Here is a 27,390-nt window from a genome sequence, read left to right as displayed (position 1 = left end):
CCCCCCATAATTTCATTATTGCTTATTTACCCTTCCATCAAAACACTGGAATAGTTTCATAAAGTTACGAAAGAAAGATAATAGCATTGATAACATGGCTGTAATTGCATTACACATATGCCTTAGATTTGGAACAAAACTGGTATCTTTAAAATGTAAATCTTCTCAATCAAAAAAAAAAAGACTATCCTGTGGAGATAACTGAGGAGCAGAAACACCTATTTCCAGGATGTTAAGTAGCTCCTGGTTTTAAAAAGAAGGAAAAAACCCACCATGGTCAATTCTAAAATGCAGTTTTATATTCTCTCCATCTTTTTGTTTAATGAGACAGTACTGCTTTGTACTACACATACTAAATGAGGTATCAACTGATTGATGTGTTGTGGGTAGAAAAAGATGGATGCTATTAAAAATATTTTTATGTGATCTGATTATTACTTAATAAATATGTTTGTTATTTATTACTACATTCACAAGTCACTCCAAAACTCAGCAGCTTCAAACAGCAAAGACATATTTCTCACACAGCTTCTGAGGGTCAGGAGTGTCTGAGCTACGTGAGTCTGGCTCAGGGTCTCTCAGGTCAAGCTGCTGGCCGCAGTCACTGAAAACTAGAGGATCCACTTCCCAGCTCATTTCTGTGGCTGTTGGGGGGCTTGGTTTCTCACTGGCTGTTGACAAGACACCGCAGTTCCCTGCGATGTACTCTTTGCCAATTTCTTACCCCAGTTCCATGAACTGTCTGAGTGTCCTTACAACATGGCAGCTGGTTTCTCCCAGAACAATTACCCCAATGGAGAGAGAAAAAAGAATACTTTACTCTTGGAAATGACATACCATCACTTCCACAGTAATCTATTCTATTCTAGAAGTGAGTCACTAAATCCAGCCTACACTCAAAAGGAGGGGATGACACATGAATAGCAGGATGTAGGGAGCATTGAAAGCCATCTTAGAAGCCATCACTATATAATATATATGGAGTATATCGAGGTGTTTACATAGATATGAATAAAAACACATATAAAGTAGAGGGGTTGTCTCAATACATTCCAGCTTGTTTGAAATAGTCCTGTTTCATTGCTGTTGTCCTGGAACAGTGATAGCACTTTACCACACATATCCAGTTTGGATACTAAATTATACTCTAAATAGAAGAAACAGCTGAAAAGATACACATCAAAACATTAACACTGTTTACCTACAGGGAATGAGACTGAGAAGACTTTTCTCTTTGCTCAATGCACACATGTGAGTTTTAACTTTTACAATAAAAATGCATTACCTTAATAAAGAATTCTCAAAAGCAGAAATTACACATTGGATTGATGCATTATCTTTTAGAATAACTCAAAATATTATCACATGGCTTCCACTGCAGACACAGAGACTGACAGCAAAAGAGAAATCCAAAATCCCTGGGGATTTCAGCAATAGATAAAAGAGAGAGGGTAACTTCCCTTTTCAGGTCACACAGAAAAGGTCTCCACGTGGCTGGCTGTCCCACTTCAGTTTCTCAGTTTTATAGCTTTCAGTTCCCTGACCACGGCATAGTTGGTATCATTTCTTAGCATCCATCTCAGAGACATGAATGAGAATTAAGAAAGTAAGCTACAACAGCTAGATAAGAAAGGGAAAAAATAAAACCAATTCTAAAACTAAGCCATTGGGAGGAATAAGAGATGTTAGGCAGAGAGAGAAGGAAGGAGGCAACTTCGCACTGGCTTGAACCCAAGTTCTTTGCTTGACTTGCAGGATCCTTGAAAAGTGGGTAGATAAAAACAGTCTTGGATACTAATAAAAGTAAAGATACAGCAAGTGATAGTTCACCTTCACAGACTGAAATTTTACCATTTGAGATTCTTTCCGTTATTAAAACTGCAATATAAGGAGATACAGGCTTCCCTGCTGGCTCAGAGAGCAAAGAATCCGCCTGCAATGCAGGAGACCCAGGTTTGATCCCTGGGTTAGGAAGATCCCCTGGAGGAGGGCATGACAACCCACTCCAGTATTCCTACCTGGGGAATCCCACGGACGGAAGAGGCTGGTGGCTACAGTCCATAGAGTTGCAAGGACTCAGACACAACTGAGCCACTAACACTTTCACACACACACAAGAGATATAGTAGGCTTTAACTGAAAGCCCTGAATGTTGATATTGGTTCTATAGCAAAGGGGGCATCCAGCATAGTAAGAAGCCCCAGAACCCTAGTTCCCATGAGCTCTAGGGCCAGACAGACTTCTTACTAACTGCATAAGCCCCAGTGAAGTCCTTAAACTCTCTTGGCTTCAGTTTCTCCATCAATAAAATAGGACTATCAGCTTTTTCAACAACTGGTACTGAAATAATTGGACATCCACCTGAGAAAGAAATTAATATAGACACAAACTTACACTCTCCACAAAAAATAACTCAAAAGAGATCACAGATCTAAATGTAAAATATATAAATGCAAAATATATAAATGCAAACTATATAAATGCAAAAATATAAAACTCCCAGAAGATAACATAGAAAAAAACCTAGATGACTTTAGATGTAGTAATGATGTTTTAGATCCAATACCAAGGTGCAATCCATGACAGAAATAATTGATAATTATTTTCAAATGATTGACTAGACTCTATTAAAATTAAAAATTCCTGCTCTGTGAAAGACAGTGTCAAGAGAATGAAAAGATAAGCCACAAACTGGGAGAAAATATCTGCAAATCACAGCTGATAAAGGACTTATCCAAAATATATCAACAAGAAAACAATAACTCAATTCTTAAATGTAAAAAAACCCCACAAAAAATAAAAACCAACTCATAGATACAGAGAACTGATTGCTATTTGCCAAAGATCGGGGGCGGAAGTGGGTGAAATGAGTGAAGGAGGCCAAAAGGTACAAATTCCCAGTTTTAAAAATGAATAAACTCTGGGTATATAATATATGGCACAGTGACTAGAGTGAGCAAAGGGCTGAGTGCAGTCACTTCAGTTGTGTCCGATTCTTTGTGACCCCCCAGTCTCATCTGTCCATGGGATTCTCCTGGCAAGAATACTGGAGTGGGTTATCATGCCCTCCTCCAGGGAATCTTCTCAACTTAGGGATCAAACCCAAGTCTCCTGTGTCTCCTACATTGCAGGTTGATTCTTTACCGGCTGAGCCACTGGGGAAGTCAGTTAGTATTTACAGTTAGTAATACTGTACTGTATCTCTGAAAGTTGATAAGAGAGTAGAGCTTAAAAGTTCTCATCACAAGAAGAAAAAACTCTGTAACTATGTACAGTGGTGGGTTTTAGCTAGACCTATACTGGTAATCATTTCAAAATACATACAAATACTGAATCACTACTTTGTATACCTGAAACTAACATAATGTTACATGTCAATGAGATCTCACATTGAAAAAAAAATGGGCCAAAGACCTTAACAGACACCTCACCAAATGGCAAACAGACAGGCAAAGATGCTCCACATCATATGCAATAGGGAAAATGCAAATTAAAAAAACAAGGAAATATCATTGCACATCTGTTAGAAGGGCCAAAACCTGGAACACTGATAGCACCAAACGATGGTGAGGGTGTGGAGCAACAGGAACTCTGGTTTGTTGCCATTGGGAAGGCAAAATGGTACAGCCAGTTGCAAGACAACTGGATAGTTTCTTACAAAAGTAAACATACTCTTATGCAACCGAGTACATACACACACACACACACACACACACACACACACACACACCATACAATCTAGCAATCAAATGCCTTGATATTTACCCCACAGAAGTTTAAAAACTTACATCCACTTAAAAATCTGCACACACATGTTTATAGCAGCTTTATTCCTAACTGCCAAAATGTGGAAGCAACCAAGATGCCCTGCATCTTGGTTGAATGGATGAATAAACTGTGATAGATTCACACAATGGAATATTACTGAGGGCTAAAAGGAAATGAGCTGTCAAGCTGTGAAAAGATATGGAAAAACATTAATGCACATTACTAAAAGTCAGAAGCCAATCTGAAAAGCTCATATACTATATGATGTTTTATATATATATGTGTGTGTGTGTATATATACATATATATGTATAATATATATGTGTGTGTATATATATACATATATATATATGTATATACACAACTATAGGACAATCTGGAAAAGGCAAAACTGGAGTCAGTAAAAGATTAGTGGTTGCCAGGGGTTGGGAGGAAAGGACAGGGGTGAATAGACAGAGCATTTATAGGGCAGTGAAAGTACACTGTATGATCCTATAATGATGGATATATGTCATAATGCATTTATTTAAACCTGTAGGATGTACAACACCAAGAGTGATTTCTAATAAGTTAAACTATGGACTTTGGGTAATTAGGTCAATTCATCAACTGCAATAAATGTCCCACTCTGGTGGGGGATGTTGATAATGAAGGACGTTATTCATATGTGGGGGAGAGGATATATAGGAAATCTCTAAAACCTTCTCCATTTTGCTGTGAACCTAAAACTGTTCTTTAAAAATATCATCTTAAAAAAGGCATGGGCAGGAAGTGGGAGGTGGGATGGGGAACCCAACCAGCTCTTGGGAGTTTTCCCTTTCTCTTAGGTTACTTATTTACTTGCTTGCACTGGGCCTTTGTCGTTGCACACAGGCTTTCTCTAGTTGCAGCGATCAGGGACTACTCTTCCTTGGGGTGCTCAGGCTTTTCATCGCTGTGGTTTCTCTCGCTGTGGATGGAGCATAGGCTCTAGGGGTGCAGGTTTCAGTAGCTGTGTCTCCTGGCCTTAGCTGTCCCTTAGCATGTGGGATCTTCCTGGACCAGGAATCAAACCCAAGTCACCTGCATTGTCAGGTGAATTCCCATCCACTGCGGCCCCAGGGAAGTCCCTGGGGGGTTTTAAGGAGGAAGAAGCCAAGCAAGTCAAGGAATAAGGATGGCCTTTGGGGCTTCCCTGGTGGCTCAGAGGGTAAAGAATCAGTCTGCAAAGCAGAAGCCCCGGGGTTTGATCCCTGGATCGGGAAGATTCCATGGAGAAGGAAATGGCAACCGACTCCAGTATTCTTTCCTGGAGAATCCCATGGACAGAGGAGTCTGGTGGACTATAGTCCACGGGGTCACACAGAGTCAGACACGACTGAGTGACTAAGCAAGACCACACAAGCTCTGGAAGCGGAAGACAGTCTTCAGTGGGCAGCCAGCAAAGAAATGGTGACCGCCAGCCTTCAGCCACCCGAAGTGAATGCTGCCAACCACCCGAATGAGGACAGAAATGCTCCCTCCTCCAGAACCTTCAAAAAGAGATGAAGCCTGCTGACACTTTGGTCAAAGCCCACTGACAGGAGGCCCCTGTAAGACTTCTCTTCTGTAGAAATGTAAAATAATAAATTTGTGTTGTTCCGGAGTGAGAAAGGACTAACTTACAAACCTCCTATGATGATGGTAACACGCATAAAAGTATTTAAAAGTGGATCTGACACATAGTAAGCATCCATTAAATGCTAGCTCTCAGTACCACCTACAGTCTAAATGGACTTAGGCAAGTAATTACTCATAGCCTATTTCTTTATAAAATAAGGACAATAATATCTCCCTCCCAGAGCATTTGTGAATGTTAAATGATAACACTGTGTAAAGTGCTTAAAACAGGGCTTGGTATATGGCAGACACAAAATAAATAATGACAATACTACTAAAAATATCAGCAATACTGTTTAAAAAAATGGAGCTGATTTTAAAATCCAAGGTTAGATGGATATATTGCACATGAGAGCATCTAACACAGTGCTTGCATGTAACTGGCGCTCAATAAATGCTAATTAATATAAACTTAATTTTCCATATTGCATCTCTATTTTTAAAATGTAAAGAAAATCTTTCAGACTGCTTAAAGTTCTAAATCTTGAAATCTGATACACCAGGAGCTATCTTCTGGCTTAACTACAAGTTCATTTTTTTCGGTAACAAGATTTTCAGTGGGATTTTATGCTGGAATTATGGTTGAAGTCCAAACCTGGAGACAGAGATGCTAAGTAACCCATATTCTGAGTTAAAAGTGATCCTGGACATGTGCTCAGTCCCCCAGGAGGGCTTGGGGCATATTCATCAGCAGTCAACGGCCCCAATACTACCACACCACAGCCATCATCAGAAAAAAAGAAGAAAAACTGGGAAGGGGAAGGGACCAATCAGAAGTTTGGGATTAACAAGCGTGCATTACTCATATACAAAATAGATAACCAACAAGGACCTACTGTATAGCACAGGGAACTAGATACTGCATTTTCTAATGATATTTTAAGGGAATTGAATCTGAAAATAATATGTATATATGTGTGTGTGGGGTGTGTGTGTATATATATATATATATATATATATATATATATATATATATATATTTATGCTAAGTTGCTTCAGTCATGTCTGACCTTGTGTGAACCCATGAACTGTAGCCTGCCAGGTTCCTCTGTCCATGGATTCTCCAGGCAAGAATACTGGGGTGGGTTGCCATTCCTTTCTCCAGGGGATCTTCCTGACACAGGGATTGAACTCATGTCTCTTATGTCTCCCACACTGAAATGCAGGTTCTTTACCACTAGCACCACCTGGGAGATAGATAGATATAGATCTAGATAGAGAGATGAATATATAGATATATAGTAGATATATATTATATATACATACATATATAAATCACTTTGCTGCACATCTGTAACAACACTGTAAATCAACTATATGTCTATAAAAAAGAGAGAAAAAGAGAAAACTTGGAGTCAGAGAACCCTGCTGAGGCACTAGTGGGGATTCTCCCCTACCTTGATGAAGAGTGAGCACCCAAGATAATCAAGACTGGTCAGAGGGGTATCCTTCCATTGGATTGGCTTAAGCCAACACACTTGCTGGTCTGTGCCCTCTCGACTGAAAAATATAGTCACAACTTGAATGTACAGAGTTATTTTATTTGGTGGGAATGCTTAGGGCTCCCACCCAGGGAGACAGGATGTCAGTAGCTCTCATAAAACTGCTCCAAGGAGGCAGGAGAGGAAGTCAGGCTATATTCCAGTTTGCAACAAAGGGAGCGGGGCAGTCTGAACATCGAAGATCAGGTATCAAGTTAAGGAATTTAGCATTCCATGTATGGGAAAATTCAAGTCTCTGGGCTCACTGAATTCATTCCTTTCATATGCACCTCAGCTATCTGGGGCCAATTCTGTTTCCTTGTTCATCTTGCTCCTTGCATTCCCCCAGCTCCTCAGCAATCACCCTGGTGAGTGACAGCATCCACTGAATCATAGTTTAGGGAGCCCTCATTCACATTTGAAGGTCAGAATTCGATGATGACTGTGACATTTCTTATTTATTGATGCGGCAGGAGATATTTTCATTTCACACTCCCCAAGCTTTTATTTCATGACTGCTGCTGTGAAATCAAAAGACACTTGCTCCTTGGAAGAAAAGCTATGATAAACCTAGACAGCTTATTAAAAAGCAGAGACATTACTTTGCCAACAAAGGTCCATCTAGTCAAAGCTATGGTTTTTCCAGTAGTCATGTATGGATGTGAGAGTCGGGCCATAAAGAAGGCTGAGTGCTGAAGAATTGAAGCTTTTGAACTGTGGTGTTAGAGAAGACTATTGAAAGTCTTGGGCTGCAAGGAGATCAAACCAATCAATCTTAAAGGAAACCAATCTTGAACATTCACTGGAAGGATTGATGCTGAAGCTGAAGTCCCAATACTTTGGCCACCTGATGCAAAGAGCTGACTCATTAGAAAAGACCCTGATTGTAGGAAAGATTGAGCGCAGCAGGAGAAGGGGATGACAGAGGATGAGATGGCAGGATGGCATCACCGACTTAATGGACCTGAGCTTGAACAAGCTCCAGGAGATGGTGAAGGGCAGAGAAACCTGGTGTGCTACAGTCCATGGGGTCTCAAAGAGTTGGACACGATTGAATGACTGAACAAAAAAGCTTTTAAAAAACAACAACAAAGCTTAGAAAGTGAAAGGAACAGGAAATGAGAACCAACGAGCAATAGAAGAGGGACCCTAAACTATGAGGCAACAGTTGGAAACACTCATGGTAAACCCCCAAAATGAGAGGGAGGGGAGCACGGATGCCTTCTGTGATGTGAGACCTTGATCACCTGCTCAGGATGAAAGTGAACCAACTCAGTTGAACATTTCGCTGTTCCTGGAGTCATGAAGTTCCTTTAAGAAACAATACACAATGACTGAGTTTTAGAAGGATGCACAAACTCATCCAGGGGACAAGTAGAACAAAACATGAAGGTTTTTCTTCTATCTGGGAATTAAGATCACTGCCCAAAGCTGAGATCAAAATGGGCTATAAGTTCCCCATCTTTTAAGTTCAGGAACTGCCAGAAGTCAGAGCAGCCACCTCTCTACGAGTCTTGTAAGTGATGGGACCTGACAGAGAAGCAGCACTGGCACCATGCCGCTGAGCCACACTAGGAAGGCGTAGGCGGAATGAGCAGTCCCATTTCTGCCATGATGCCACTGCTTCTCCACCCTAGAGAGAGGCTAGACATCCCTCTCCCTCCCTGCCAATGAGGGAAGAGGGGTGGGGGAACAAAAGAACCACTTATCAAGGCCCTGAGGGTCTGCATTAAAAAAGAAACTGTCACTTCATTCCAGATGCTTTGCTGTGCTGGTCCTGTGCTGTCTGGGAAGAAGAAATAGACATGGAAAGATATGATGAGGCTGAGGCTGAAAGGTGGTGAAATTCCCTTTGGTATGGCAAGGATTGCATCTTTCTTCCACCTTAGAAGACTTCCCAGCAAGCAAAGGAACAGGGACAATTTGCTCTAAAAGATATGGGCAGGGACTTCCCTGGCACTTCAGGGATTAAGAATTCACACTTCCACTGCAAGGAGCATGAGTTTGATCCCTGTCAGGCATCTGATCCTGCATATGGTGCTCCTTGGAAGAAAAGCTATGGCCAACCTAGACAGCATATTAAAAAGCAGAGACATTACTTTGCCAACAAAAGACAGTCTAGTCAAGGCTATGGTTTTTGCAGTAGTCATGTATGGATGTGAGAGTTGGACTATAAAGAAAGTTGAGTGCCGAAGAACTGATGCTTTTGAACTGTAGTGTTGGAGAAGACTCTTGGGAGTCCCTAGGACTGCAAGGGGTCCAGTCAATCCAACCAGTCAATCCTAAAGGAAATCTGTCCTGAATATTCGCTGGAAGAACTGTTGCTGAAGCTGAAACTCCAATACTTTGGCCACCTGATGTGAAGAGCTGACTCATCAGAAAAGATCCTGATGCTGGGAAAGATTGAAGGCGGGAAGAGAAGGGGACGACAGAGAATAAGATGGTTGGTTGAATGGCATCACTGATGCGACAGACATGAGTTTGAGCAGGTTCCAGAATTGGTGATGGACAGGGAAACCTGTCGTGCTGCAGTCCATGGGGTCGCAAAGAGTCGGACACGACTGAGCGACTGAACTGAACTGAATGGTGGTGTGTAGCCAAAAAACAAAGATGTGGGCAGCCCATCAGGGTTCACATGAAAAGCAGCAGTCACCAAGAGAAGGACTGTGAAATAGTCTCACCCCCCCAGCACAGTGGGAGGGGAGTAGCTCTCAGGCAGGGCATGGATTGGGGCTCTGCAGCAGAGGGTGCCCTGCACACTCCCACCCCAGGCACTGGAGATTCATGCAAGCATGCGTGTTCACCCAGTCAGTCACGACCAACTCTTTGTGACCCTATGGATTGTAGCCTTCCAGGCTCCTCTGTCCATGGGCTCCTCCAGGCGAGAATACTGGACTGGGTGTTGCCATGCCCTCCTCCAGGGGATCTTCTGGACCTGGGACTCAAACCCAAGTCTCTTCCATCTCCCACATGGGCAGGTGGATTCTTCACCACTAGTGCCACCTGGGAAGCCCTCAAACCTAGCAGAGGTGGTAGTTACACAAGAGTTTTCATTGTGCTTTAAAAGCAACATAACTGAGCTAAATACCAGAATAAGACTATCCCAATAATCAAGGTGGATGTAAATTGATAAAATCTGGTCAGGCTGGTCATAGATCCATTGGCATCCTAAAGGGGAGTAAGGATGAGGGTCAAGCGCTAGATCTGACAAGGCATAGTTGGAGCAGTTACCAGGAGAAGAATAAAATGACCATGTTTTTACCCCCAAATTGAGGCTCCCCAATCCCACTGGACACCTCCTGCTTCCTGCCTCTCTGAGTCTTGTTGAGCTTCCTCTCACAATGGCAGCCTGGCTGGAGGAGGGCAGATCAGCTGCTCATCCAACCCAGCTGGCTACTCCGTCTCTTTTATTCCATCAGTGATTGTTGTGCTTTCCCCTCATGTATCTTTTAGCAATGCTTTAAAGAGCTTTTCTTCTCTGGCATCTCATATGTTGCATAGTTTACCCAGAGTCGAAAGATATTATACCACTGAACTGGGTGGAGACCTCTGGGTGTGTCTCCCCACGCAGGTCAAAATCTCCGTGGGCCAGAGGAGTAACTTGGGCCCTCTCTTGACTCTGCCGAGTACAGACACACACAGTTCAGTTCTGAAAGTTCTGCATTTGGCTTTCCTCCACAAAAGGAACTGAGAGGGTTTTTGGAGACCATAGCTGTTCCTATAAATACTGTGTGCTTCTGTGTTCTCTGCAGGAAGGCCCATGTCCTTCTGACTAACTTCTTTATTCCCAGGGCCTAGCAACAGCGCCCCGCACATAGAAAGCACTGAAGAAATATTTGCTGAAGGAAAGAATGAATGGAGGAGTGAATGAATGAATTGGGAGTGAATATTTATGACAAGGAATCTTAATATTAGGCAACAAAAGAAACTACCCTTGAAGGTATTCAGACAGCTGTGGACAATGCGGTATCTTTATTCAGACAACAAATACTTCTTAAGTTTGTAATGACTGTGGTGAGGGAATTAAAACAAGACTCAATCTCTGACCCTAAAACACCAAAGCAACATGTAAGTTGCTTCAAAAAGGTGCAAGGGGACAAGGACATGGGCAGGAATGACAGGCAATGTCAACTCAATCATCATCACTCAACCTTCAAAAACCCAACCCAACCAAATATCATCATGGGGTTTTTGTGCCTTTTTACTGCACCTTCACCCTCCACTCATGTGGGTATGATCTGCTCCAGATTCAAGCTCAAGAGTTTTAATTTCAATAAACAAGGAAAAAACTCTTAACAGAGTCAGAAAATACAATTGCTTTATTTAACACAGTTGCAATTTTCCTTGAAATCTCTATAAAGAAGCAAAAGTTCATTTCCCTTTTCTTTTCATTTATTATTTATTTAGCCACATCAGGCAGCATGTGGGATCTTACTTCCCTGACCAGGGACTGAACCCAAGCCCTTGGGAATGAAAGGGCAGAATCCTAACCACTGGACCACCAGGGAATTCCATTTTCCCTTTTAAATCACAGTTTTATTTAACTGCTTAAGCCGTGGGCAAATGATACAAATGATCTCATAAAGGCACTGCTTTAAAAAAAAAACCAACTATAGTTGATTTACAATGTTGTGTTAGTTTCAGATATACAGCAAAGTGCTTCAGTTGTGTGTGTGTATGTGTGTATACATATATATGTATACACACACACACACATATATATATATATATTCTTTTCAGGCTCTTTTGTATTTAGGTTATTACTAGATATTGAATATGGTTCCCTGTGCTATATAGTAGGTCCTTGTTGTTTATCTATTTTATAAATAGTAGCATGCATCTTAATATTAATCCCCTCCACCTAATTTATCCCTCCACTCCTTTCCCCTTTAATAATCATAAGTTTGTTTTCTGTGTCTGTGAGTCTCCTTGCTGGAAAGTATGAAAACTCAAATTCAAAAAGATGCATGAAACCCAGTGTTCACAACAGCACTGTTTACAATAGCCAAGATGTAGAACCTAAATGTCCATCAATAGATGAATGACAAAGAAGATAATATACATACATATATATATATATATATATATGTATATACACACACATACATATTTCTATGATGAAATAATACTCAGCCATAAAAAAGAATGAAATATTGCTATTGCAGCAACATGCATGGACTTAGAGACTATCATACTAAGTAAAGACAAATACTATATGATATCACTTATATGGGGAATCTGAAAAAATAATACAAATGAACTTATTTACAAAATAAGGCACTGCTTTTTAAAAGTACATGATAGACCATGCTAATGGGAAGGATAACCATGGCAGATAAAGGTACATGCTCTATTGCACTAAATAAATTCCTCATAGCTATTAATAGGCCTGCAATGCTCAGTAAGGGAAGATTGCCACTGTAAGTATCCAGTTTTGTGGGAATCTTTCTTAGCTGCTTTGGCTTCTTGAAAATTCCCTAAGGGGAATTTCATCATTTAATGTTAACAATCATTGTATGCCTGACTATTTACACAATTGCTATCCACACTGAAATGGAGGAAACCTCAAATCTGCCCTTAGCTGAAGTCAAATTTCCTATGAACAACCAAACAAATCAGTTATAAAGAACTGATGGTAGTGGGGGAAAACTACCAAGAAACCACTTTTAGAAATTTAGACTTAGAAAATAAATAAATACTTAAAATTACACAAGGATGTTCATAAAAGCATTATTTACACAGGTGAGAAATTGCCACATGAACATCCAATAACAGTGGGTTACTTAAATAAATTAACTCCCAAAAAAGGAAAATCTTACAGCCATTAAAAAGGGATGATGTAGAGCTACATATACTGTTACTACAAAAATATTCACAATGTACTGTCCAAATTCATTGTATACACACACAGGCATAGAATGAATAGTCTAGAAAAACATATACCAAAATATTAGCAATGTTTCTCTTTGGGTGAATACATGTCAGTCACTTTCATAAATAAAAACAGTATTGGCCTTATCATTAAATGTCAACTTTGAGAAAGAAGAACTCTTTAAAGAGCCTTTTTGATTTTCCATATTCAGTATTTCCCTTGTGGCTCAGATGGTAAAGAATCTGCCTGCAATGCAGGAGACCCAGGTTCAATTCCTGGGTCAGGAAGATTCCCTGGAAAAGGGAATGGCAACCCACTCCAGTATTCTTGCTTGGAGAATTCCATGGACAGGAGGAGTCTGGCAGGCTATAGCTCAAAGAGTCAGACACGAGTAAGCAACTAATACATTCAGTATTCACCACATATATGAAGAAATTTTAAAAGAATCTAACATATCCTATCAATATCTTTTTAAGGATCCTTTTGAAGAAAGTAATTTGTTCCAATAACATTTTTTAAAAAAAATAGTTAATCTTTTTCCAAAATGAAAACCACAAAACTATCACAAGGTTGCAAGTTAAAAAGTAATTACATGAGAAAATGTTACAGATATAACACTGAATGATTTTAAAAGGAAATAAAACCAAATATACAAAATACATACAATTTAGTTATACATTCACACTCAAACACAAAAAAAACTGTTCACAATGAGTACCTCTGAAGGACGGAATTACGAGTGATTGTTTTCTTCTTTTTCCTACATTTAAAATTTTCCTACAGTCAGTATCTCTGACTTCCAAAATCAGACCAATAATAAACATTATAAATTTTTTAAATAAGCATGAGGGATATAAAAATCATGTATACATTTGTCTTATCAATAATTGAAACAAGCACTTTGTTCAAAACAAGCCCTTTCTCATTACATTCACTTGGAAATAAATCTCTGGCTTGCAGGCTGTTACTTAAGCCTTGAATAATGGAGAACTGTAGCTCTGAATTCATTTCGGCTTCCTCCTGGCACCTAATTAGAGGAGTGACACAGCTCTTACGGTCTTGGCTGATTCCCTCTCATGCAGCGCAATGGCCGGAAGACGGTCCAACAGAAAGGGGAGAAAATTGGTTGCTTCCAAACTCGGCATGATTACTTAAAACAAACTCTCACCCTTGGAACACAAGACTCAATTTCTTACTGACTTAGCTAATGACACTTGATGCAACTGTAAATTCTATAAAATCATAAACCATGTCTAACTTTCATCATGCATCCCAGCACCTAAGTGGCACACGGGAGGCATTTACTAAATGCAGATAAAGGAATGACTGAATGAATGAATGAACAGGTGATTTATGCCGGGGGCCTGCTCTCTCCCTTAATGTTCTCCTGGCCATTTTACAGCAGTCTTCTTTCTAACACTATGGAAGAACGACATCATAAGGTCACATTTTATTGTCATCTATTCTATTAACTAAAAGTGTAATAACAGGCATAGGATGTGTCTCAGGAAGCAGCATTTCTCATCATTATGGCTTAATAATTAGCAATTATTCAGCACCTAATCCTCTCACGGTAAAAACTGCCACCCACAGCTAAGGCTCAGAAAAGCCAGATAAATTCTTCAAGGTCACAAAGTTAATAAATGACAGAATTGGGATTAAAACCTGATTCTCTGGGGCTCTGAAGTCCAGATTCTTTCCAGGTGGGAACAATCATTTTGTCATCTCGCCAAGCCAGGTTGAGGATGGCTACAGACTGTACACTAATTATCTCCCTTAATTAACATCATAAACCTGGGAAGTGGGTTAGCAAAGTACACCATTTTTCAGATGACATAACAAAGGAACTGAGCGGTTAAGCAGCTTGCCCAAGGTCACACAGCTCTCCCAGAAGAGCCAAAACAGAATGAAAAAGTTAAAAAAGATTTTCCTGTAAATAGATCGACTTCATCGTTAAGGATTGCATTAATGACACATAGTCAGCATCACTTCCAAAATGATTCACAGCTGTGATGAGAAAAATGACCCTTGAGGAAAAAAGAAATTGTTTTACTGAGTTGTTGCCTAGGCATTTTAAAGTATGATAACCCTTCTCACACAAAAGAGTCTGGACATTCTGATGAGGACTCAAGTTTAGGATGCCTGCCGTAAGTTCCCTCTTTGCTTTTTCCCAGGCACCTTTTAAAATAACCACTTAAGAGTTTAAGCCCGTGAAAAGTTCCAGACACCCCCCCACTTGCAACCACCTTATAAGTAATAGATGCTTGTTACCCTGCTCTAATACTCTGGCCAACTGATGCGAACAGCCCACTCATTGGAAAAGACCCTGATGATGCAAAAGACTGAAAGCAAATGGGGGCGGCAGACGATGAGATGGTCGGGTGGCATCACCAACTCAACAGACATGAGTTTGAGCAAACTCACGGAGACAGTGGAGAACAAGCGAGCCTGGAGTGCTACAGTCCATGGGGTCGGAAAGAATCGGACACGACTGAGCCACTGAACTAGAGCAACATGCTCTCTTAACTCCCGCTCCTAGCCTGGGATGGAGGGCAGCCCCTCCCCCAGCTCACAGCTCCCCCTGGCTTCTTAGATCTGTAAGTAACATATCTTGGACTCTCCTTTGTCTGAGTGTATTAAAACCTTGTCCTACATCAATTCGACCATGGGTTTCACCTCCCCAAAATAGGAACTGGATGCTGACGGAGGTACCTGCCCTCCCAGTGGGAAGCTTATGTCACCTCCTTTAGCAGGTTCCAATCTGCCTGTTCTTAGTTTGATACAACAGCTCTGGTTTCCAAACAGAACTCTGTCGGAAGACAAACTGGCCATGCTCTAGACTAACATATACAATTATCCAGTTGATCCAACTAGCTTCCTAAACACACCTCTGCAAAATGAAGACAAATAGGCTCTCACATTGCAAAAAAAAAGACCCTAGTTGCAAGGCAGAAGACAAAGGTATTACAAATGTGTCTAATATCTAATTAAAAGTTATAATCACATTAACAAACAAGCAAAATATATATTCTCTCCTAATCTTTTCCCTGGACAAACATACCTATATGACAACCTGGAATGCCAGATTCAGATTTAGGTCTCTCAAATCCCAGGGCATTTCATATAAACATGGCAACACACGGAGACCTTCTCCCCACATGTGTACACGTGAATCCCCTAATCCCAGGGGAAAGTTGTTCTCACAGTCTCACATGCTTGCAAAGAGCTGTTCCTTGTCTGGGGGTCTAGGCGTGCACACAGCAGTGGGACAAGCCACCCTCAGGATGGAGAAGGGGGAAACGCTCCCTGAGGGCAGGCAGGCTACAAAGACCCCATTGGGCCTCGCCTGACTGGGAAGGGGTGAGACTAGAAAAGAGCAAAGTGAACTTCCCCAAAACATAGGACACGAAGCATGGGCTCCCGCCAAGGTCTAAGGCGGCGACTGTCAAGCTCACTACGAGCTTTCCGAAGACACAGATGCTTATCCTAAATCTCCCCAAATGCGTCCCGGGGTTCCCTACCCTTCACTGACCAAGACCTGGCCATCTATCAAAGTACCCTTCACTCCCCCCTCTGTTGGTAGTCAGAGCATTCACAGTGTGCAGTTTGCACTTCACTGCTAATTGCATGATTTTTCTGGATTTCTTAAATGTTGTCAACTGGATTGGTTTTGTTTCGATAAAGTAGTGATTCCCAACCAGGGGCCATTCTGCCCCCCACAGGAGACATTTTACTAAGTCTGCAGACATATCTGGTTGTCTCATTCAGAGGCCAGAAGACATGGGTGCTGCTGAACATTCTACAATGTACAGGACAACCCACTAAAACAGTGAATTATCCAGCCCGGGATGTTAGTGGCTTCCCAGGTGGCACAGTTGGTGAAGAACCCGCCTGCCATTGCAGGAGAGACAAGAGACACAGGTTTGACCCCTGGGTGGGGAAGATCCCCTGCAGTAGGACATGGCAATCTGCTCCAGTATTCTTGCCTGGAGAACATCAAGGGCAGAAGAGCCTGGTGGGCTACAGTCCATGGGGTCACAAAGAGTCGGACACGACTGAACACACACATACACACCCACACACACGGGTGTTAGTAATGCTGAGACTAGGAAACTGTTCTAGAGGAAGAACTCTTAGAAATTACAGAGGATGCTGTCTACTCCTTTGACCCCACACCTCCAAGCAGAGTGTCGAACCTCAATAAATCCTTGCTGGTTAACTGACTGGCTAACTGGGCCCACTGCTTTATAAAATGTTCATTCACACAGTAACTCAAGAAAAACGAGTGTGCCAGTAACCATGCTCAGCTCCATGTACACAAATAGGAAGGAGTTGGCAGAAAAGGCAGACAAATAAACTGGTACTTTTAATACAGCATGAGAAATAACCAGATACTTATATATTTATCTATTTATTATGTCTCCCCTCATCAGCCTATAAATCTCCGGAAAAGTAAGGATTCTGTTAAGTTCACGATTGTGGTTCGAGCACCTTCTATGGTAGCAGTGGTAGAAACAGTAGTAGATATTGTGGGTCAGTGGAGAGAAATGCAATAGGCACAATGTTTTCTTCTTGTTGGTTTTGTTTGGTTTGTTTGAAAGGAGAAGAGTCTAACACCGCCTGGGGAGAAGGAAGGAAGGCTGCCTTAAGGAAAGTCAACGTGAACTAAGCACTTATTACACTCGGCTCTCGGTACCCTCTTGGGGTTGGTTTCAGCACTCCATCCCAACTCCCTACCCTCCCACCCCCACCCAGCTCCCCAAATTCCCCAATGCTTAACTTCCTTATGTACAATGGCTAGTAGAGTCCGCCCTCCATATTTGCGGGTTCTGCAGTCAAGGATTCAGCCAACTGCAGGTCTTGAATTTCGACCCGAAGCTGGTTCAACCTGTTGAGGTGGAGCCACAGATAGAGAAACTGTGGACACAAAGCACCAACTCTATATGCCAGAAACAGTTCTCAGTATTTTCAACACACTGTCTATTTTAAAGCTCAAAACACTTCTACAAAAAGCCAGCCTTTACGTGTGAGGAAATGAACCATGAAGGCTGATTACCTCAAGAACAAAACAAAGGGTGGAATCAGGATTTGAACACAGCTAACTGCGGAAACTTTGCTCTTAACCACTATTAGTCACTATGGAGAGAGGAGGAAGGATTGGCCGTGAGGGCTGGGCCTTGTGGTCTTGAAAGAACAGATTCCAGGTAGAAGGGATGGCACAACCAAAACCAACACAGCCTGGCTTGTTTCAGGGACTGTATGTAACCTTTATCAATCTGACTAAATCATAAATGGGAATACTGATGAAAGATGATGGCAGAAAAGTAATCATGGCCAGATCATAAGACACGTCAGCAATTCTTCATTTCCCCAAGATTATCAGGGAACATAGGCTTAGAGTCGAATAGCTCTAGGTGGAATCCCAACGCCATCACTTTGTTAATGGTTCTCTCTGAACCTCCATTTCCTCAACTGTAAACCAAAGAAGGTACAAATATAAAATGGGAAATTTATCAAATAGCTATGGAAAAACAAGACAACCAATACAAGTACTAAGAACAGGAGCTGATACATACCATGAGTTCAAGCAATGTTAATGACTTGTTTTTGCTATTTGGGAAAAGGAAATGGCTACCCACTTGAGTATTCTTGCCTGAGAAATTCCATGGACAGAGGAGCCTGCAGGGCTACAGTCCATAGGGTCAAAAGAGTCGGACACGACTTACTGACTAAACTGACATCACCACGGTCATTGCTGGTCAAGTTTTTTCACGTGTGAATCTGCAATGTAATGGCAGCTTATTTTCATCAAGCACCACATTTATTAAACCATCTTCTTCCTAAATGACCTTTGCATTGAATTCCACAAATTCCACATTTAACAAACATGGGAACCTACATTCCATATGCATAGACGTCTGCTCCCCACCCCTCATCCCCTCACTACCACTGCCCCATGCCCTTCTGTACTCACCAGGGCAGCTGTGAAAACACCTGAAGCTTCTAGAAACCATAGATTTAAAACCAGGACAGAAAGGAAAGTGCAGAAAGCTATAACTGCTTAAAGACTAAAGACTAGCAACTTAAAGCCTTTCCAGGCAGGAAGCACGCACCAGACCCTTCGCCACCAGACCGCTCTCACTACTGGTGTCCTCTCTGCCCGGAACATCCTTTGCCCTCCCTCATTACTCCCCCATCCTAACAACCTTCAAACCTGAGGACAAATACCACTCCCTTCAGCTTCCCTCCTTCCCCGGAATCAAGCACCAAGTTCTGTGAATTTCCCCAGCCTTTTGCTCTGTATTTCAATTGTTGTAAGGATCACTTATTAAACAGAGGTATGAAGCAAGCAACATCCTTTTAAGTGCTATCTGTACGCTATCAGGTAATTTTCACAATAAATCTGTAAGAAATGACTACAAGCCCCATTTTACAAACAGGGATGGTGAAGCTCTGAGAGTTGAACTTAGCAGTGGTCATACAACCAGACAGCGAATTCCAAGCATGTGCTGACAGCTTCACAACTTATAAGTTTTTCACTCTGTTATGCTGTCACTCTTTAACTATTGCCAAGTCATTGGTTGATTATATACATATATGCCTGTCGCATAGGGTGACAGCAAGTACCTTGATGGCAGGGACGAGGGCACATTCATCTTTGTAAAACATGGATAGTAATGTACCCATTTATAAACGTTCTTAGGAGAATTAAATCAGACAGGATATTTAAAACACTTGACATAGTGTCTTAGGAAGCATCACTATGAACAAAGCTAGTGGAAGTGATGGAATTCCAGTTGAGCTATTTCAAATCCTGTGAAAGTGCTGCACTCAATATACCAGCAAATTTGGAAAACTCAGCAGTGGCCACAGGACTGGAAAAGGTCAGTTTTCATTCCAATCGCAAAGAAAGGCAATGCCAAAGAATGCTCAAACTACCACACAATTGCACTCATCTCACACACTAGTAAAGTAATGCTCAAAATTCTCCAAGCCAGGCTTCAAGAATATGTGAACCGTGAACTTTCAGATGTTCAAGCTGGTTTTAGAAAAGGCAGAGGAACCAGAGATCAAATTGCCAACATCCGGTGGATCATCAAAAAAGCAAGAGAGTTCCAGAAAAACATCTATTTCTGCTTTATTGACTATGCCAAAGACTTTGACTGTGTAGATCACCAATAAAGTGTGGAAAATTCTGAAAGAGATGGGAATACCAGACCACCTGACCTGCCTCTTGAGAAACCTGTATGAAGGTCAGGAAGCAACGGTTAGAACTGGACATAGAACAACATACTGGTTCCAAAGAGGAAAAGGAGTACGTCAAGGCTGTATATTGTCACCCTGCTTATTTAACTTGTATGCAGAGTACATCATGAGAAATGCTGGACTGGATGAAGTACAAGCTGGAATCAAGATTGCCAAGAGAAATATCAATAACCTCAGATATGCAGATGACACCACCCTTATGGCAGAAAGTGAAGATGAACAAAAGAGCCTGTTAATGAAGTGAAAGAGGAGAGTGTAAAAGTTGGCTTAAAGCTCAACATTCAGAAAACTAAGATCATGGCATCTGGCCCCATCACTTCATGGCAAATAGATGGAGAAACAGTGGAAACTGGCAGACTTTATTCTTTGGGCTCCAAAATCACTGCAGATGGTGACTAGCCATGAAATTCAAAGACGGTTACACCTTGAAAGGAAAGTTACGACTAACCTAGACAGCATACCAAAAAGCAGAGACATTACTTTGCCAATGAAGGTCTGTCTAGTCAAGGCTGTGGTTTTTCCAGTAGTCATGTATGGATGTGAGAGTTGAACCATAAAGAAAGCTGAGCACCGAATAATTGGTGCTTTTGAACTATGGTGTTGGGGAAGACTCTTGAGAGTCCTTTGAACTGCAAGGAAATCCTAAAGTCCATCCTAAAGGTGATCAGTCCTGAATATTCATTGGAAGGACTGATGTTGAAGCTGAAACTCCAATACTTTGGCCACCTGATGGGAAGAGTTGACTCATTTGAAAAGACCCTGATGCTGGGAAAGACTGAAGGCAGGAGGAAAAGGGGATGAGAGAGGATAAGATGGTTAGATGGCATCACCAACTCAACGGACATGAGTTTGAGTAAACTTCGGGAGTTGGTGATGGACAGGGAGGCCTGGCCTGCTGCAGTCCATGGGGTCCCAAAGAGTTGGACACGACTGAGCGACTGAACTGAGCTGAACACAGTGCCACGCACATAACAAGGGCCTAATAATTCTTTTGTTTTGTTGTCACTGTTACCATGTCAGGTGCCAAGAATAAAGCCTTGCACATAAACCCTGAGCAGAAGCTTATTTCTGAGGAACAAACACAGTGGGTAAGGACCTGACAGAAGAGACAAGTGCCACTCTCCTCATGCTACTTAAGGACCTTCCAAGTGACTCAGCGGTAAAGAATCCACCTGCCGGTGAGGGTGGGATGATCTGAGAGAATAGCATTGAAACATGTATATTATCATATATGAAATAGATCACCAGTCCAGGTTCAATGCATGAGACAAGGTGCTCAGGGCTGGTGCACTGGGATGACCCAGAGGGATGGGGTGGGGAGGGAGGTGGGAGGGGGGGTTCAGGATGGGGAACACATGTACACCCATGGCTGATTCATGTCAATGTATGGCAACAACCACTACAATACTGTAAAGTAATTAGCCTCCAACTGAAAAAAAAAAAAAAAAAAAGAATCCACCTGCCAATGTAAGAGATGCAGGAAACATGGGTTCAGTTCCTGGATCAGGAAAGATCCCCTGGAGAAGGGAATGGCAACCCACTCTAATATTCTGGTCTGGGAAATCCCATGGACAGAGGAGCCTGGGGGGCTGCAGTCCACGGGGTCCCAAAGAGTAGGACATGACTGAGCACTCAACGCAGAGCCTGCGACCTGACTATTTAATCAGATGCAGCAAGAGCTGCCTAGAAAGTTTAAGTTTCTATGGTAGGGTGAACTGATTTATGTACCTTTCTACCGCTATGTGGATGAGAGTGAAACTTTCTGTTTAGCAAAACTCTTAAAGCTTGGTTGCTTTCTTCCTGCTCCCCATCCTCCCAGGGACTTTTCAAAGTTCCCCTCTGAGGGGCCAGGCGTGTAACAAGTTCTAAGCTTGGAGAAGAAAATCACAAAAGTAAGTGGAAGCACAAAAGGCAAAATGGAATCTGAAATTCCGATGCTTATAAACCTAAGCAAACACTTTCTTTTGTCCTCATAGTATTTTAGAAGACTTTAAACCATCACATTCTTTCCTCATATGTTTTTGTCAGTCACCACACAGGAGGAGGTAAGCTGTCTCAGAGAAAGCAGCTGTCCATCCTTTTGTCCACTGCTATCCTCAAGGGCTTAACTCAAATCTGGTGCACTGTAGGCACTCATTAAATATGGGTCGACTGACTGGCTGCAATTATTTGCATGCATGTATATATGAATATGGGCTTCCCCGGTGGCTCAGTGGTAAAGAATCGCCTACAATGCAGGAGCCACAGGAGCTGTGGGTTCAATCCATGGGTCAGGAAGATCCCCTGGAGGAGGGCATTGGCAACCCACTCCAGTATTCTCACCTGGAGAAACCCAGAGGACCCTGGTGGGCCACAGTTCACAGCATCACAAAGACTTAGAATGTATGCATACATATATGAATATATGTATTTATGTCAATACATTTACATACATCATTCCATGGTTTATGAATAAACATGTATGTATCCCCACACATAAGTATACATGGTACATTTATGCACATGTGCTTGTATTTGTGCAGAAGATATGTCAGACTGGAAAACACAAATACCTGTGTGCCAAAGTTGTGTCTCCTTAACACAAAAAGGCTTCTGGCTGACCTGTTTCATATTTAACAAACACAGACAAACCTCATAGCTCACAAGGCTTCCCTCATAGCTCAGTCAGTAAAGAATCCGCCTGAAATGCAGGAGACCCTGGTTTGATTTCAGGGTCAGGAAGATATCTTGGAGAAGGAAATGGCAATCCATTCCAGTATTCTTGCCTGGAGAATCCCATGGACAGAGGAGCCTGGCAGGCTACAGTCCACGGGGTCACAAGAGTCGGACATGACTTAGTGACTAAACCACCACCACATGACAAACCTAGACAGTGTATTAAGAAGTACAGACATCACTCTGCCAACAAAGGTTCATCTAGTCAAAGCGATGGTTTTTCCAGTAGTCATGTATGGATGTGAAAGCTGGACCATAAAGAAGGATGAGCGCCAAAGAATTGATGCTTTTGAACTGTGGTGCTGGAGAAGACTCTTGAGAGTCCTTGAACAGCAAGGAGATCAAACCAGTCAAATCCTAAAGGAAATCAATCCTTAATATTCATTGGAAGGACTGATGCTGAAGCTGAAACTCCAATACTTTGGCCACCTGATGCAAAGAACTGACTCACTGGAAAAGACCCTGATGCTGGGAAAGATTGAGGGCAGGAGGAGAAGGGTACAACAAAGGATGAGATGGTTGGATGGCATCACCGACTCAAAAGACATGAATTTGAGCAAACTCCGGGAGATGGTGATGGACAGGGAGGCCTGGCGTGCTGCAGTTCATGGGGTCACAAAGAGTCAGACATGACTGAGCGACTGAACAACATCATTACTATCTACGTACTAACGATCCAGATGTTAAAAAACCAATTAAACATCCGGAGTAAAAAAAACAAAAAGACTTAACAAACAATGATACTTTGACTATCTTTCAAAATCCTCCTCCCTGTTTATTAACTTCAGTGTTAATAAAAAGCGGGGGAGGGCAGTGGGGGGTATAAGGACCAATAATGATTCTTTGCAAATCTGCCAGGTGAAGCATTCCAAATTCTTCTGGCCTGGTCAAGTGTCTTTATTTAAGTCGTAACATTTACAACTTACAATTTACAATTTATAACTGGAATGATACTATTGACTGGTTATATGTACCAGACACTGGGCAGTCAATGAGTTTTTTTTTTTTTTTTTTCCTATTTAAACTTTAAACCAGCTCTGCAAGGTAGATGTTATTATCTCCATTTATTCATACTAAAACTAAAACTCAAAAAGATAGAGTAATTTGCTGAAGATACTCTGCTGTTTACCTAGTCATGGCAGTCTATAAACTCAGGATTCGACTCTGAAGCCCACTCTTTTTCAGCCCACTGGGTTCTTCTGTCCATGGGATTCTCCAGGCAAGAATACTGGAATGAGTTGCCATTCCCTTCTCCAGGGGATCTTCCCGACCCAGGAATCGAACCTGGGTCTCCTGCATTGCAGGTAGATTCTTTACTGCCTGAGTCAAGCAACCTGCATTCAACGGTACCTCTTACACAGTTTTATAAACACTAACTTTGAGGGATAAATGTTCACACAGTTTTCACTTGTTGTTGTTGTTCAGTTGCTAAGTCGTGTCCGACTATGCGACCGCATGGACTGTAAGTAGCACACCAGACTTCCCTGTCTTTCACTATCTCCCTGAGTCTGCTAAAATTCATGTGGATTTTCATAAGTAATTCTCTGCACAGAAAGACTAGCCCACATGCCAGGCAAGCACACTGAAGATCACCCCAGGCTACAGACAGCAAGAGGCAAGTGTGTCTCAGGAACAACCCGCCTGGGCTTCTCAGAAAATGAAGCATCTTCCTCTTGATGATGTCCTGCAAAAGAAATCCAGTCTCTAACAGAGCTTCATTCTTGCTCCTCCTATACAAAAAATGGGTTCATTCATTGCCAATGAATGGGAAGTTCTGCACTAATTTCCTTATATTACTTGAAATGAAAGTGCTTTTGGTCTTTAGAGCAAAGAACTGCTGCCTGCTATGCCCTTTGAGTAGAACAATCAATACCGTGAAGGTGAGAGAAAATGAGCTCTTATATATTTTTAAGGAGAGTGGGGTTATTTTTAAACTTAATGATAGAAGAATTCTAAAGAGAGCAAAGGAAATTCCCAGTTTAGAGAATTCTGCTGCCTTTCCCTGCAAGGATTGGCTGTTACCTCCTTGACCTTCTTTCCAGGAGCAGGTCTGAGAAACGGAGGGAAACCATATGTTTTCAAAGTTTGTTGGTTTTCTTTTTTAATTTACAGATGTTTCTGAGCATTTGTAACAGCTGTGAAACTGTTTCAGTTGGTTCTCACCTGGCCCTATACGCCTTTGCTCTGCATAGGAAAGCGCTTCTACCCCCTCCATATCCCTAGATCGCAACCATCACAGGAAGAGCCAAGCGCAGCATCTTCAGCTGAAGGGACTGAAGGTGAAAGGGGCCCCTGACCGTGGGAGAAGCACCAGGGTGTCCCTTCAACATGACCAGGAGGACCGACAAGAAAAAAAGGGAAGCAGCTCTCTGCCTCACCTCCAGTCTTCCCACACAGTCCCTCCTGCCAAGAACTCATTTTTAGCCCCTTAAGCTGAACGTCCCAGAAAGGAAGGTAAACTTCGACCTCTGAGTGATCCTCAGAGTTCTGATTTCCAAGCTGACTTTAGTTTTGTGTGTTTTCTGATTTCAACTCCCTGCCTAAAGCACGTCTCCCGATCACCAGAAGACAGAAACCGTGTAAGCCGAGCAAAACTGCTTTATGTGACAAAAATTCCAGCTCTGACCCCGCAAAGGTATATGACCTTGGGGGAAATTAACTCCTCCTTCCGAAGATTTAGCTTGAGGGTGGGGATACAATGAGGATATAATATCCATTATTAGAAAGTTGATAAAGCCCCAATAAATACCACCCAGTACCTGACTCTTTAGCAGATAGGGTTATCAACGAGTGTCCTGTGTTTACTATGGGCTCAGTGCACCCAGCCAGGCTGGGTGTCCATGTTTTCACCGTCCACGACTCCCTCCTCAGTGACTTCTCTAACCAACCATTCACCAAACCCCAGGAAGATGCCTGGTACCTGCTTCTAGCTCTCCACTGCTCCGAACTTCTATAGAGCCCGAGACGCATCCTCATTAAGTTCAAGGGACAAAGTTAGCCTAGCTGCTTCTTCTCCTAGGTCATCGGCAAATCGCTGACTACCACTCAGGCTTGGGAAGAAACGCGAAAAGACTTTCATGGCCAGGGCAGGTGTCCGCACATCTCTCGGGGTTAAGGGCTGGGGAAGGGACCCCTGACTACCGTCTCCACGTTGGGAAACGACAAAGAAAGGGAGGAGGAGAAGAAGATCGGGATGAAAGGGGCGCTGCGAGGCAGTCCTCGCCGGTGACCCTGTCCTCGGTGCCCCGCGGGAGGAAAGGACACGAGTGGGGTGGAGCCGCGAGGGCAGGAGTACCTGAAGATTCCGGCCGCCGTCCGGTTCCTCCTCCACGCAGTGCCTTGTTGCAGGACTCCCTGCACGATCTCCTTCTCGTCCGGCAGCCGATAGACAGGGAAGACGTACAGCCAACAGAGGACCACAATGCAGAGGGCACTGGCTCCCACGGGCAGCCGGGTCCGCGGGAACTTCCACGCCAGGACGGCCATGGCCCCTCTGGATGTGTGTCGCCGGGCCCGCCCGCAGGGGCTCATCGCAGCCCCGGGGGCCCGGGGTGGGGGTTGAGGGCGAGGGCCGGAGCCTCAGCACCAGGCTAGGCGCAGCGGCAGCGGAGGGTCCCCCCACCGCCGGCCCCCCATGCACACACACCTTCCGCTTTCTTGCACGCACTGGGACGCCCGCTCCTTGGGCACCCAGGACCCCAAAGGTCAGCGCAAAGATTTTTTTTTTCCCCAATGCAACTTTTCCAAGGATGTCTGGCTAGGGTAAGCGGCCGGGGAGCAAGTCACGAGCTACGGCCATGGTCGTTTCTCCCTGCAGAAGGCGGGCGCCGGGGTCTCCAAGAGCGCGGGGTGAGGGGGGGGCGGCGGCGGGGTGTTGCTCCCGCCGGTTCTGCAGCATCACCGTCGCCCTCGGCGTGGGTCCGGGGAGAGGCTCAGCTCCCTCCCAGACATCTGTCCCGCGGCGTCCCCTTCAGAGCGATGCTCTTGCGCCCTTCGCCGCCTCTCCCCGCCTCCCGCGCCGCTGCGCCGCCAGCACCCCCCTCCCCGCCCGCCCCACGCCTCCCGCTAGACGCGCCAAGTCCTTGGAAATTTCCACGGCGGCCGGGACCGCTAGCCCGCCCCGGGCTTCTCCTCCTGGCTTGCCAGGACCCCCGCTCCCCACCCCTCCCGGAGAAGAAAAGAACTCGCTCTCATCAGTGAATTCAGCGGCGCGCCGCAGCCTTCCGCGGCGCCCGGGACTTCGCAGACACACGCCCGGGGATTGGTGGAAATCAAGGTCTCCCCTCCTTCCCCCACCCGCGAAATTGCCTCCTTTGACCCGTTCAGATCCGCGACGCTCGGCTGGAGAGCGAACCCCCCTCTCCCGCTCTGGTCCCTCCGGAGGTAGAGGCAAACAATAAAATAAAAACAATAAATAATAACCCCCCCTCCACCCAAATGTATATACTGAAATCCCTGAGCGTGGCCGAGGCTGGCGGATAGCCTGACCCTCCGACACGCAGCCGGCTCGCCGGGGCTATCACCCCGCCGCCGTCACCCTCGGCTCTCTCTAACTGGTTGGTTATTAACCCGCAGTGAGGCGCGAGGAGGCCGGCGGAGACTGAGTCCTTGGTGGGCCCCCACCCCCATCCCCCGGTCCCGAAGCCGCGG

At 43.5% G+C, this 27,390-nt stretch overlaps 1 protein-coding gene across 1 annotated transcript in view; it reads right to left on the bottom strand.

Moving 5' to 3' along the window:
* The window catches only part of ST8SIA1 (ST8 alpha-N-acetyl-neuraminide alpha-2,8-sialyltransferase 1), a 157,925-nt gene extending 131,538 nt beyond the window's left edge, over positions 1–26,387 (bottom strand). The window contains exon 1 of the mRNA XM_065940486.1: positions 26,036–26,387. Coding sequence (XP_065796558.1) covers positions 26,036–26,271 — 236 coding nt within the window. The 5' untranslated portion in view covers positions 26,272–26,387. The remainder of the gene's footprint in view (positions 1–26,035) is intronic.
* Positions 26,388–27,390: the final 1,003 nt, after the last annotated feature.

Source organism: Muntiacus reevesi, chromosome 1 (assembly GCF_963930625.1).
Source record: "Muntiacus reevesi chromosome 1, mMunRee1.1, whole genome shotgun sequence".
In the NCBI taxonomy this organism is placed as follows: Eukaryota; Metazoa; Chordata; class Mammalia; order Artiodactyla; family Cervidae; genus Muntiacus; species Muntiacus reevesi.
The sequence above is the reverse complement of the archived record's forward strand: the minus strand, read 5'-3'. Positions and strand labels throughout refer to the sequence as shown.